Below are 15,499 nucleotides of genomic sequence, written 5' to 3'. Positions count from 1 at the left end.
GTCTGGTTACACATACCCCACTGATCTGTGAAACCATCTGTAAGGGGTCTGGCTCATATCTTTATGCCTTAGGTTCCTGTAAGCCTTTGAACAGTGCCTGAGCTGGTAGGATTGTGCTTTGAACAGTGCCTGAGCTGATAATATTGTGTTTTGAACAGTGCCTGAGCTGATAATATTGTGCTTTGAACAGTGCCTGAGTTGATAATATTGTGCTTTGAACAGTGCCTGAGCTGGTGAGATTATGCTTTATATTTTATTGGCCTTAAGTTTAGAGAAATGGAAACAGGTATTTTTTTCAATGTGTATTAAGGATAGGCTGTATAATATTAAAGGTCAGTGTTCCTGGGGTTATTTTGTTGGGTTTATGTGCTGTAAGAAATAAGAGGAAATGCAATCGGGAGCCTTGCCAGTGACATACTGAATACACCAATATACACAATGAAAGGAAGTCCAGAACTGAGAGGCAAGCTAGTTTAATCCTGGTCTACAACACAATAGTAACTCCAACTAAAAAATAATTAGAATGGAGTGTGTAAAGTCTAAATGTGCACATACTGTGTAGGGGGCAGGTTGACATTAACAGTGTGCTTTCACACCATGAAGAACTCTATGCTAATGGCTGCTATACATCAAGCAATGTCTATTAAAACAAGCTCTTGCAATGAGGCTTAGAGATTAAAGACTTAATTTGTTATTAACACCAGCAGCGGAAAAAGATTATGCAAGTGTCAAAAAGAGGACACCCATTGCCAGCAGCCAAGGGATAAGTTATAATAACCAACCTAGCTCCAGGCAGGATTTATTAAGCTTACTGTTTGTGTTTTTATGTTAGCAAAATGTTTTTGGTCATATCTTCTATACTGGTCAGATCTGTATCTCGCCACTTTAGCATGTAACAAAAAACATGTTTCCACATGCTGACTTGTATAGTCCTGATATACTTTGTGGCCATTTCTACATACCCTGGCCTGAATTAAATCAGAGTTTATGGCCCCACGGTAGGTATACTTTTCAATGTCTAGTGCTCCTTCACTTTGATTCAATTGAGGGGCTTTTAGGTGTTGATAAGTTCCCTGCTCCAGCAAGGACATAAGAGAAAAACATTATTGATAACCAACCAATCACAATATATCAAACACCTGTGTAAATTAACAGTGGCAAGTTTCCAACCCTCTGAACGACTGTATTGTTGACTTTTAATGTTATTACAATTTAAGAGGAATGGAATCTCGGTACATTCCTGGCAATGTTACTGGACAGGTTTCACGAGCAATACAAAAGGCTTGCTTTGAAAACCTGAACTATTAGGTTCAAATCCTGCTTGTGCATTCTGAGCGGCCTGGTGACCCAGGTCCATTTTACAAATGGGTCAGTGCCTTTTTTTACAGATGAAAATATTAGTTCCATGCAGTTACAGATTAATAAAAGAGCAAAGCAAATATGTTAAGCCGCTTATGAGTGGACCAAACTACTACCATTTGATAATCATAATTAAAGATTCTAAAGAGATTTAATGCACGATAAATACATTCCCATCAATGTACAAAGAGCCTTTATCATATTTAATACACTGTAATAGAGTGCAGATTGTTGTGGGAATAAAAGACCCCCGACACCACCCAGGGCCAGAAGCACCTCAGCTGAAGTGTGCAGAAACACTTCCAAACTGACGTTGCACTGCTTATCGACATCATCCAGCTCTGATACAGAATTTAGCACTGTTCCATGTTTCTTAATGAAGTCCTTCTGGGTAGGAACAAGAATGTTCCTAATGACCTGCCAACAACTTGCAGCAGGGATTACAAATATATTTGAATTTATAATTTTTTATAAATTAATTTAAAACTTCAATGTGTTTTTATTTTATTAACTTTTTGGGGGATGGGACAGGAGGCAGCACCGGAAAACTACATATATTATTAGTAAGAATCGGAATTGAAAATTCACTTGGGTGATTTGGAGGGTTGCGTTGGATGCGTTCCTTGTCACTCAAAGCTTCTTTCTGAGGGCGTCAGTCAACATTGCCTAACATCCCATGGAGGGCATGTGGCTGACGCAATTTGTTAATAAATTTAAGTCTCATTGTTTTTATACATTAGTCTCACACCACCATCACGTATAATAAGATTGTAAAACACCAAAGTTTATAGGCACATTTTCATTCGACATTTAAAAAATTCATAAATGAGAATAAAATAATAAATTGTGTTTCTGTGATTACCCTGGAGTTATAATTTGCATATCAGACTTTGTTCTTGTGAATTATGACATAACATAACAAACTGGATGCAAATAATGTTCTTGTACTTTCTGCAGCCCATCTGTACAGAGTAGATTTCAATGTCTTTTGCACTCAGCTGTGTAATAGAGGCAGCTCAAAGTTCAGTTTACATTCAGTCCATTGTAAGATGATATTAGAGAGCTGGCGTTTTCCCAGCTGAGTGATGGGAATTGAATTAATTGTGTTTTCTTGATACAGCGGTATTATACAGGATACACTGGGGATATAAAGACAGTAGGCCAATGCTGCAGAGGAAAAATGTCCCCCTTTTGTTTTTTAAATGATGTGTATCCGTTGTAGATATTCAGAATAAGAAGTGTCTGTATTTCTCTCAGAGTTTACAGTCAGGTCCCTGTGAAAATGTTCTTAAAGAGTTTTTATGTGACAAGGGGAGACTTCGATGACTTCAAAGTGTTTAGAATACAAAAAGGAGCTGACAAAGTTAACCCTGTCGATATTTTAAGCACAGAGACCAGGACCATAGGACATAGCTGGAAACTGAGTGGAGACAGACTCAGGACAGAAGGTTGAAAGCACTTATAGCAAAGGCAATATTATTAAGGTCATTAATTCAACTATAAAACTGCACATTTGCAATCACTACTACTGCAACAACTGACACTAATGTGCTATTTCAGTAAACAATATGGAGAATAACATGTCAAAGGTTAAGCAGGTTTGTTTGTTATTTCGTTAAAATGTGTTATACATTGTGTATCTTGCTGGTAGACCATAAATAGGGTCAAAAGGTTCTAATCAGCCTTCTATCGAAGTTTGTGACTCACAACAAGAAGATGCAACTTTTGCTTTTGTAGCAATTATTTATTAATTTAATTGATTTGTTAAATTAAGACATCTTCATTCTGTCGTTGTCCTGGGACGAAGGCAACACAGCACTTTCTAACTAATTAATTATACAAACCAACAGTAATTGCATATGCAACAGGGCAGTGGCTGGGTGTGAATCTGCAACCACACAAACAGTAAGCGAGCATCTTAGACACTGCATTCGTGGTTATAGAGATGCAGTGCATCACGCAGCACTATTGTTACACATACATGTTGGAAGATGTGAAAAAGATTTAAAAAAACAAAACAATTACACTCTTGGATATGGAAACTAGTTTTTTTTTTTTTTTACTTCAACAGGCATGGAGCTCTGGAGTGAAAACAAAGAACCAGCTGCCTTGCCTGCTCTTGTCTCTTAATTGGACTCTGTTTTCCACTCTTTGATATGCATACTGTATTTTATCCCACAGGGTTTATTAAACCTCAGCATTGAATTCTTTGGTTTCACAGTGCTGTTATGGGATTTGGAGGTGACGTCACAATTGTTGGTATGAAAACAGGCCTACAGAGACTGATGTTATGATATTAACTCTATGATGTATGGCACATGTTTAAAACTGCAGAAACAGTCAACATTATTGCTGGAGTGTAGTGTCCAAAAAGACACAAAAAGATTAATTGACTCTCATCAACTTTCCTGTACACATTCTACTCACAGTTTCTGTAATGAAGCTCCCTTTCCTTTCAACTGCCTCTATACAGTAGTTCCCTATTCCCAGGGGTTTGTGCTGTCAATTTTATCAACCTAGTTTTTGACAGTAACTAAACCAAAAAGTTACCTTGACAATGACATGTGCCCAGGCTATTTTACACCTGGCAATGGTTTTTCAGGACATCCTATTCCTAATGAACAGCATTCCATAAGTATCTGGGCAGGACTGGTCTCTTTGGGAAAGTGTATTGGAACAGGATCCTAACCCTTTAGAGATCGGAGAATACAATTCATTTCCACCCGATGACTGCGAAGCTGCCAGTTTTAAAACATTGTGGGAGAGTCCTGAAACAAGCCAGGGGCGTTGAAGTCAATGATAAGCTGTTGCCTGGCTACACTTGGGAAGTGAAGCACTGATTTATTGATTACTGTCTGGTTAAAAACTAAAATACAGCACATGCTTATGATCGATGTTATTCTTGTGCTTCGTAATAGTACAAACCTTTTGCAACAACATTCAATAATCTGTATGTTAACACTGAGCATCAGAAAACCCATTCTCTTTTACAATACTTACATGCTGACCATGCTGACCCCCAACAGAGGGGTAATTCAGAGCTGTATTTTTAGAATGATCATGCGTGGGAGGGGCCAGGGGATTGAGCTACTGAAATGCAATAGAAGTCTTTTTTTAAAGGTGCTTTCACAAGAAGTTTAGCAGCTGTTTTAGTTGGTAGCCATAAACACATGATATATAGTGTGTAGGCTGTGTGGTGTCTTTGTATAAGTAAGCACCCTTGTACCTCTTGCAATAGCAGTGTATCACCAGCAAAACAGAAGGAAACCTGATCCAAAGTGACAGACCATTAGATTGAACTTCCTTCTATAAAGTTTCTTTGGCTGATCTAGTCTACATTACTTACATCCATGGCAGCAACTAGAACTGAAGAGCAGCTCCTGAGCACAGGGGAAAGCACCTTAACACAGACTTACATTAAAAAAATGATAATAACAAAAGTGTTCAGAGTGTTTGGAATAGAAAACACATTTGAACCTACTTTGTTACATTGTTTTCCTTTCAAAAGGCCCATTTTTATTTACATTGTATGCTCATAGAGACAACACATCTGTTTAACTTCCCATACAATGGACAGCCGCTACAGCACAGTGCCCCCAGCGCTGGCTCAGGCTAGAGCGACCCCTACTGATACTCCAAGACATCTTCTGCAGCCCCTCATTTGGAGGTCTTCTAGAACCCCAATCCATCAGGCCTTGCTTAGCTTGTGAGATCTGACATGATCAGGCTCCAAGCAAGTGTGGCTGCAGCAGCAGCCCAGAAAAAGAACACATGTGTGCCAGTCTCCCCGATTCAAACTGGAATCTTTCCAGCACTTCAAGCTGCTTCCTCATTTCTGCGAGCGGTGGTGGGGCACAACACTATGTCTTTCTGGAGAAATGCCCAGCCTCCCAACATTATACAGACTGAAGGACTGTTGATTCATACACCTGAAAGGTTGCTATGCAGCAATGTACTATTATTGTTGTAAAATGATAGTTAAGATGCAAACAGCTTAGCTGTAATATGAGCTTTCTAATGCTATATCAATATAAGGCATTGTATGTCACACACTGTTCCATACTCCCAGTGAGTTATATAACATGTTATGAACAGCTTCTGCCAGGCATTTAGGCCTCTGTGGAATATTGCTAAAATGTCCCTGGATATAAAACAAAATCAATAATTTGCACGCACTCGCTTCCACTTTGCATCTTTATTGTTATTTACCAAATAAAATAATAGAGTTGAATGCATAAGTTTCCATTCTAAATATAGTGCCTATGTATAGTTTATAGTTTATGTATAATATAGTTTCCTATGATCAATATGATCTCTACTGTAGTAATAAACCTGGTGTGTGTGTATGTGTGTGTGTGTGTGTGTGTGTGTGTGTGTGTATATATATATATATATATATATATATATATATATATATATATATATACATATACACACACACACACACACACACACACACACACACACACACACACACACAGTAACGCTGTTTTCTGTTTAATCAAACAAAAATAAATAAATCAATAAATCATCTCCCAGTACTTAAATTCTTGGAAATAATAACAACATGCGTGGGAGAGGCTATGCGCCGTCTAGATTTGTTTAAATAACCAGTAAGTGCCTTGTCTTCAAATATAATGTATGCAATGTTTTGCGCATAAATTAACAATACAACCTGTTTAAGAATTCTAGAATGCAAACACACATATCCCTGTGTTAGAATGTACATATACGCTTACCTTCAAACATGAGTTCATACCAATGCAAGTATAATACAAGGATAAGAAATGAAAGGTTTCAAAAAATGACTGCAAGGATATTGCCGTTTTGTTCACATGGTGTATGCATGCAACCCTTCCTTATTTGTGCATCTTTCTTGCATAGTCCTTGCATTTTATGATCTTAAATGTTTTGCTGCCTGCTATTTTATATAATATAATACTGTATTATAGACATTTCTCAGAAGCGTCGGGGATGAAAAGAGTTGTTATATAACTCAACAAAGTTGAAAACTAAGCAATTATGTAAATAACACTTATATGTATATATGTGTGTGTGTGTGTGTGTGTGTGTGTGTGTGTGTGTGTGTGTGTGTGTGTGTGTGTGTGTATAAACATATAAAACAAATATATTTTAAGCCCCAAAGAACACTTAGCCCATGGAAATATGAAATGTTTTAATTTACTCCGGCGATGTTTCCTGGTTTTACCCATGATTCCGTGTCTCGTGGTGTTTAAATAACCTGGAGCTGACGCCTTGGATACATGTTATTCCGAGCTGTAACTGAGGTGAAACTAGTCCTCTACACATAGGGAAAAACAAGCGCCCGGGGACTGGGCATACTGTAGTTTTATAATTTCGTTATTTTACGGATGGTGAACTACTCTGTTGAGCTGCTATTAAATAGTCACTACTTTGGAAGACAGAAAAGATACAGTTTTTATTACGCTTGCTTGGAGCTGAACATGATAAATATACAAGAAAGGTAGGTATAGTGTTTCTGTTTACGACAGTTTTCGTTTGCTTTCCTGCTGAGCTCTGATTCGTGTTATGCGTTGCAGAATACACAAAACTCGCAGTGGTGCAATGGTTTTTGTTGGACTTTTTTTTTACCATAATTATAGTAATTGCATAACTGTACACCTGTATGCACATCCACATTATAAACATTCTGTGAACGTCTTGCAAAATACCTTTTAGTTTAAACCTATGGTGTATGCATTTTGCATTTCATACCAAGTATCCGAGAATAAGAAATACTTGAAGCCATAATAATTAGTACACATCTTTTCTGTGCAGAAATTACAACTGCATGTTCTGTCGTATCTGTATATAGACTAATTTCCACAATAACCATGACGTTTAACTTTACATGTCCACTTTAAACTACTTGCTGGAAAGCCGTTTTAATTGCCCAAAAATTAGAAACCGAAAGTACATAATAATTAATGATTAGACTTTTATATGTAGGTTGCAGGGTTGTCATTTTAAATTCTTCATGCGCTCGAATTATTCAGCCTAGTGCATTTTTGTCTTTCGTTGCAGAATGTATTTACTCCTCAGTAAAGACACTATTGCTGTGCCCCACAGGACCAACAACAATCTCTTGTGTTGCACAATTTATAAAGGACTGAAACTGTTATGACAGTATTTATTTATAAAAAAAAAAAAAAAAACAACATTCCCGCTCTTGCTGTTGAGGCGGTGGGTAGTTATACATATCTTGGGACCTAGCTAGATCAATTCCTGAAGTTTGATCTTCATATTTTAACTATCTCAAAGAAAATAGCTAAAAAAAAAAAAAAAAAAAAATACAAATGTGTGTTCTTTTTTGACAGATAAAAGACTTTACGCTTCAAAGTATAAATTATGTTATAAAGAGCTGTATTTTACCATCTAGTCTTGCACTTATTTATCAAGTACCATGGAGAAGGTTCTGTGTTGGCCGATCAGCATTTAGCTACAACACCCCCTATGGTATGGCATAGTCAGGAGATTATCCGGATATGATCGAACATCAGCGAAGTAACCCAAATGTATCCGCTAAACGAAGAATAATGACTAAGATTAATTGTAGAAGTGTAAATGTTTCTGATCCCAAAATTAATGTATGATGAGATTGTCTTTTAGAGTGATGTTATTTTTAGGGATGTGAAATTAGCAATGTGTTTCTGGTCGTCTTGCCAGGACACATGCAAAAGAGCAAACAAGCAAACACACTGTCGCGGATTCTAATTTGCAAAACTAATAATGGTCGTTTTAATTTAATCGGATTTGTAGCAATGCATAGATGCAGACCAGGATTGCTCGCTCACCTTGGAGTCATTCTTGCATCACTCAGCACTTTGAGCGCGTGCGTACGTGTGTGTTTTAAGGGTGAAGATCTGACTGATACTTAATAGAGGTTGAATACGCGCAGTCCTGTATCACCTGTCTTTGTCTGGCTAGGTTTTCCAGAGTTAACATGTATTTAAGGGACACGGCAAGATTGCTGATTTGAAGGTCTCATTACGACCTGCTGAAACAGTCAAAATATTGTCAGAATAACACAAGGCCTATGTTCTGATACATGAAAAAGCACAGAAGGTGATATATAGTACACATATGAAAAGTAAATATAGTCCAGGGTATAACTGAAACAAAATAAAATGTACTGTTAGTAAAATAAAACTCAAAAAGCATGACAACACTTTCAACGTGCAGTTTGAATGCTGGACACTGGTAAAAAGCCTTTTAATAAGGGTGATGTTAAAACACTGAATCTGTCTGACAATACTAGGAATTCCGCAGAGAGACAGGAGAAGTTATTTGGGAAGGGAGACCATTCTTTAGCAAGGTGGTGACATCTCCTACATAAAGCAACACCAGTGAGAAAACAATTCAGGGGAACTGCCCTTACTTAAAGAGGACCATAATATTAATGACTCTTTGCAGAGCTATAATGATTACAGAAAATTGGTGTAACCATACAGACTGGAGGAAACTACAGTAGGTAGACGATACATAAATACATAAAACAGTGCAGATTAACACATACAGACAAAGGCTTCAACCAATGACATTCATGTGAGTCAAACATTATAGGGGAAGGATTACTCTGGAGCTAGGACAAGATGTTTCATCCGAGTGTTTTTACACAATATGCATTTAAATCTGCTCTCAAAAAGAGAAGTTTGAATAATACAGCTTTGGAAGAAACATCTATGGTAAAGTAATGGATTACCAACATTTAAAGTATTGGGAATACCCATAGGTTACATAATAATAATAATAATAACAACAAAAACATATATATAAGCAGGGCTTTGCCATGCTCCTTCTCAATAATGCACAGGGCTCTCTCCTGCTGCCCTGCTACAAATGTCTACCTGTATTTTTATTCTACTAAAATGTCTTCCATTATTTTGAAGAACTAATGAACACGGCAGAGGGGTCAGTACATATTGCTAAACAACTGGCTTTCCAATGTCAGCAGTTTATTATGGAAACAGTTACTAAAGGGGCAGTGTATTACGTGCATCTGAAAAGGTGTGAATAGCATGTATTGTAATGCACACCATTCTCCAACACATTCAAGAATTCAGTGCAAATGCTGCTCTTGTACTGTCAACCACAAAATAAATCCACATCTACAACTTATACAGAAGGCGCTGCAGACATTTCCTGCCGCATATCCTGTGCTCTTAATATCTGCCCCACAGTTACTGTGCTGTGCATGTTATATGTGGGTTTGGGTCTGTGGAGCAGGTGGTCCTCAGTCTGACTCTAAACACAAGACTGTTTGGCCCAGGGGTGAGAATTGACTCTTCTTCTGAAACCCAGTTCCCAAGCAGATCAGTTGGGTGAGAGCTTGGCAGCTGTGTGGGCAGCGTAAGAGTGCAATTCTGTTGGGTGCTACAGCCTAGTTCCATGCTGTATAGGAATGGGCCTCTGTTCTCTCAGTAACTAAATACACGCCATTGCACTTTCAGACTAAAAGTTTATTACCTTAGCAAGCTAAGCAAAGTCTATAAAAAACATGTAAAAAATAGTTGCAAATTACATTTCTAACACAGCTAGTGCATGAATATTTAATACCATGCTGTGTCAGAAATACAATGAATCTTGGTTGTAAATCTCCCTCCTGACCTGTGAGGGCTCTAAGCAGCGAGAACAGAGTTCTTTGGATTGGCTGGCCTGACAGTTCTTTCCCCGAGTTGGGAAGTCGGTCAGTCTGGAAGAAGGCAAGACTCGTTGCAAGAGCGTATTGACCCGGAAGGGAAACGACCTAGCAGCCGCAGATTGTAGGCAGCTGTACTCGTTTACCAAGGAGTCATGTGTGACAGCACATAAGGGGGACGGAAAATCGTAATCTGTTCCTACGTTTTGGTTTGTAGTGAGTAAAAACCATGAAGGACAGTAAAAGTGCATAAAAGCCTGAAATAATGAGTGTTATGTTTTTGCTTGTTTGTAATTGTCTCGTCTTGTCTTGTACGTTACTAGACAGTTAACACAGTTCTGGAGTTATCACCAAGGGCCAGCACTAAACCGGACAACACTGCACCTTTGTCACAAATACAAACCTGTATCACTCACCACAAGCACTACTGCACGCACTGAGGACTGGTGACCGTGTTTGTATTACTAGACGGACAAATATTGTTTATTATTTGGGACTGGCTGTTCTTGTACTATATACCCCGTGCTGTAGACATTGGTGTATACTGCCGTGGGAATTATTGTTTGGTGGCCAGACCTGGAAATACAAATAAAAAACATTTCTAAAAACTGGATTACAATTCTCTGTCTGCTTCTTTCACGCACTGCATCACTCCTGCACCTGTATACAATTAACTACTTTGCCACACATGCTGTAAAATCAGAGTGTGTTTTTTTTTAAAGCTGATATCAAGTGTGACTGAACTAGGACCAGATATGCAATGAATTATGCTTTCTATTTGAAATTGGTTATGCATGTCGAAGATAAAATCTAAAATAAATTCATTAACAGAATGGCTGAGATTAGACATGACGATTGCTACTTAGTGAAAAGTATGCTCTCCAGAACGGCCCATGTTCTGTATGAAACACCAGTAAATCTATGTCCACTCTCTTAACATCGCCTCTCAAGGGGACAGGATTTTGGGTTTTTCAGAAGTTCATCCGGGGGTCCTGTCTGCAGGATCTCTGTAACCTAACCTGATCTATGTGTGATCTCAGCTACAAGTTATTTGGAGACCTGTTTACAGATTGCGTAGGAGCATGTGATTATCTGTGATGTAATCTGAAACCTCTGACTCAGCTCCAGATTTCTGAAAGCTGTAATACCAAACTAGGAGGCATACAAAAAACTGAAATAATGTTATTTCAGATGCAGTGTTTTTTGCATAGTGGGGTCAACTTTGTGTTCTCTCATATTTTGAGTTTCAAGCTCAACTGAATGGTTGAAGTACTTTGTTGAACTTGCCCTGTGTATAATTATATATCAAATAGGTCTTTCTAATGGCTACCACAGAATTTACTAAGTGCCTGCAACACAAATCACTGAGCCCTTTTCACATACCTGTGTAGTGTGTTTATCGGACAGTCCTTTCTAAAGACAAACAATATGCAAATAAAAATGTACTATGGATAGAATAGGCCAAGCATACATACAATAACCTGTCATCACCTAATCTATTTATAGTACACCACATTATTATCCACCTGTTGTCCTCCCAGCAACAGAGATTTAGTGAATGTCAAACTCAATTGTCAACTGTGTTTACTTAATAGTTAGACACACATTTTATTTAAAATGCATTTTAATTGAAGCCCATTGCTATACCCAGCATTTATCATTAGACCACGACTTTAGAAATGGAATGAAATGACACCACAAAGCCATCTTTGTTTTGCTCATGCCTTCTAGTCAGAATTTTTTTGACTGTGTGCTCTAAGCCATGGCTGTTGAGTTGGACGCAGATGGGAAAACCTTCATAGAACAGAAAAAAAACACTAAATTGGACAGACAGTGACAGGCTAGTATGTTTTCAAGCCCACTTGTTTTGTCAGAGCCTCGTGGCTTTGCCTGTCGTAGTTTCTAGCAGTGACATCACTTCTATGACTAAAGCAGCTTGCGCATCAGCCCACTGCACTCAACAACCATGGGGGTCTGGTCAAGCAGAGGGATGAGATGTATGATGGGGACCCAGCAAGATCCTGGATCTCTAATGTAGGTCGGATGCTGAGTAAATGCAGATAATAACATGTTGGCAGAGTGGTGCTGCGTATTGATCTCTCTCTCTCTCTCTCTCTCTCTCCAGTAGTAGCTCTTTGTTGAGCCCCCAGCTGCAGTGCACCAGGAACCAGGCTCCCGGGCCTCTGTGGTGCTCCTGATGCCCCTCACCCACTAGTGAAGATCCCGAGTGGGCGAGGGACTGGCAGGGATCACTCTCTCACTGTGCTACTTCACAAGGTAAGACACCTCTTACTAGACTTGTAGACAAGTGCAGTGAACTTCACTGCAAAACATTGGTATTTATTCCTCCCTATTCACAAGAATTTAAGGACAGTTTGGTTTTTAAGGAGTGTTTTTGTTAACATTCTATGAGGTTAAATAGTTCTTTTAAAACTGACACTAAATTTCTAACCTTCTCTAAAACAGTTGAAAAAATGAAAAGCTCAATTTTATTAATCTTACTGTCCTCAGGACGAGAAGCTCACAGTTACACAAGACCTCCCTCTGAACGAGAAGCCGCACATCATCCACTTTGATTACAAGCTGACAGAGCAGCGCTCTTCCTCCTGGGATACTGTGCTCTCCAATGACAGCCTCTTTATAGAGATCCCAGAACGGGGGCTCCCAGAGGGCAGCAAGGAGGGGTGAGTCCCGTTACTGAAACAGGAAGGAGCTTCAAAAGTCATTTACACCGACTTGTTACATTTCTATCATCATTCTGAGTTTTCCTCTATAGTTGCTTTTACCTGGCTCTGAACTTGCTTTGAGTTTGAGTGTAGATCCTAACTGCCTGGTATTAAACAGATTTTCTCATTTCATTCAAGTTGTGGGACCTTTCAGTTCTGCTTGAGAGAGTAGGTTGTAGCAGAATGGCATGGTCACATTGGCACGTGAATTGAATGCAGTGAGAAAGTCTGTTCAATGCCATGCAATACTGGAGAAACAGAACTCAGAACCACTTGGAATGACTGCAAACAGAATCAAGAAAAGCAACTGTAAACAATGAATTCGAAAGACATTTGAAGCTACTCTTTTAAAACTACCCAGTTATGTTTCTGCATACTTGGAACAGGATTGTCTGGAACCTGGTTTATTTGGCTGCAGATCCTAAAACTTTGATGTTATGTCTTTATGGTGCCACACCTGAGTCATGTGACAGCTGAGCCCCACCACTTTGTGGTTCTGCAGTGCTGCTATCTTATCACCTATACATTTTCCACAGCTCCCCCCCCTCCGTCAGGCAGCCATATACAAACTGGTTTATTTGTGCATAAGAGTGAAACAAATCCCTTTGTAATAATGGATTTCTAGTGACACTAGCGGTGCAGCTATTGGAGGATTTGTAGAGCAGCTGTCATTTTGCATATTAATAAGAAATGCACGAGTTATATAATCCAGTATGTTTGAACTCCGATTGTGGCTCTCAATTTATTGACAGGTTGGCAGTGTTGCTGGAGTTTGTTGAAGAGAATCTGAAAGTGAATTATGTCTTTGTTTGCTTTTACAAAGCCAGGGAGGATCGAGGTAAGCCTTATTTTATTATATGTTCAAATATTTGACCATTATCTCAGACCCCCGATTACTAATAAGTCTTAGAATAACAGAGTCAAAGGGATTAAAGAGATTATACCAGATGTACTGAAGAAAAGGAAAAACCATGCTGGTCCACATACAGGAAGTAAAAAACGTCTGTTTTTTTTTACTTTGTTGGGGATGTCGTTTTTTTTATATACATATTCAGCTGATCCTTATAAATGGTATTAAAAAAAAACTTTGCTTAACGTCAAGATGTACTGAAATTAAAAATAAACTTTCTGGTGTAAGAACTCCATAAAGTTTATTTGGCTGCTTTTTAGGTTTATTGACACTAATATCACAATTTGATCCTCATGTATGTGCCTGATATGCCAGTAGCAATGACTTACGTATGTAGACATGTGATGGTCCTGAATGGCTACTTTTAGTGACGCATAAGATCAGATGATCATGTAATGCTAAACTATTTTGTTAAGACAAATTGAATGAGTTATGGAGAGTATGTATTGATACCAACTATAAAACTCCACGTGATACAAATATGTAAATCTAAAACATGATATGTCCTGTAAATAACTGTTCTAAATGTATTTGCAGTTTGATGGCAGACTGTCTTCTTGTGTCTCAGTGTCACTCTCCAGGACCTTCCACTATCTGGGCTTTCAGATTGTGAAACCAGGCCATCCCTCAGTCCCCCCCAGGCCTGACGTCCTTTTCATGGTGTACCCCCTGGATCACAACAACTCTGATGAAGAATGAACACATCCTACAAAACACTTCGCTCTCCAATTCCTTTAGAGAAATCTTTAATGCTTTGTAGAAACTGCATTGAAAGAATGCACAGTTAAAGGCAAATCTTGGGTTCGGAACAGAAAACAACTCAAAAGCATCTGAAGCTGACGTGAAGAGGTGCACACCTCACTCTAAACTGGGTCTGTGTTGAACCACCTCGATCTCAGAGGCAGACAATTCCGAGTAATGCAGTGATTAGGGGGTTCAGTGTAATAATTACTTCCAGGGTGTGAATAAAGACGTGGACTGGAAGGGCTGTCTATCCCTGCTCGTCCGTGTTTAATGTTATAGGAGTTGGATTCCTAACCAGAAAAAGGGAGAAGGGGAGGGGGCACTTTTGATAACAGTACCGTACAGTTGACTTTGAGGTGTGAGCTGCTCTTTTCTACCAAAAATCCTTAAAACAAATGTTCCCTTACCAAAAAGTAAAACTACGAAAGTGTAGAAGTACAATCATTGGGATCCTGACCTGACAAAATGAAGGTCAACCTGCTACTAGGAACTGGATGAGCACAGATGAGCCACATGGCCTCTTCTCATTCATCACTTCTCGTATGTTCTAAATTAGACAGGGCATTTACATTCCCAGTGGTATTAGCAAACTGCATCTTTAAACAATACAGTGATATAAACAAATCGTCACTACTGTTGTACTACTGCAAATAAACCTAATGATTTCCGAATTTTAGACATGCAGTGAATGTGTAAAAGCTGTACTTGGAAGTACAAGTTATTAACTTGGTACCACAATGTCTTCATGATAGTACAACAGTAGTAACTTATCAGAAACAAGTACCTTTTTGTAAAGGGTGGCTTGTGCAAAGTACCCATCACCCATTCCCAGTCAAGACTAGGCTCTTTGTACAGTGCTAATGCAGTGATACTTTATAATCAAGGGGGATGTTTAGTGTGTGTTTACTGTACAATTCCAATGAAGTGATCAATACTTTATACTGTATTCACATAAACAGCCTTATTTAAATGAACTAACCGCTGTCCTTTTTTCTGTTTAATAATAAAACTTACTGTATTTTGTATACTACATTTTCATAGGACCTGAGGTTTGCCTTTAATTGATGATTCCAGTACAATAGCAACACCTGCTCGGGGGGG

The 15,499-nt window shown here is 38.6% G+C and overlaps 1 protein-coding gene across 1 annotated transcript; it reads left to right on the top strand.

Annotated features, from left to right (window-relative positions):
• The first annotated feature begins 6,620 nt into the window (after positions 1 to 6,620).
• Positions 6,621 to 15,187, top strand: LOC121299103 (ornithine decarboxylase antizyme 2-like). The gene is given in 6 exon segments (XM_041226643.1): positions 6,621 to 6,844; positions 12,147 to 12,213; positions 12,215 to 12,295; positions 12,530 to 12,702; positions 13,497 to 13,582; positions 14,223 to 15,187. Coding segments are annotated over 6 exon segments (651 nt in total). The 5' UTR covers positions 6,621 to 6,731; the 3' UTR covers positions 14,354 to 15,187.
• Positions 15,188 to 15,499: the final 312 nt, after the last annotated feature.

This window comes from Polyodon spathula, chromosome 24 (genome assembly GCF_017654505.1).
Source record: "Polyodon spathula isolate WHYD16114869_AA chromosome 24, ASM1765450v1, whole genome shotgun sequence".
NCBI lineage: Eukaryota > Metazoa > Chordata > Actinopteri > Acipenseriformes > Polyodontidae > Polyodon > Polyodon spathula.
The sequence above is the reverse complement of the archived record's forward strand: the minus strand, read 5'-3'. Positions and strand labels throughout refer to the sequence as shown.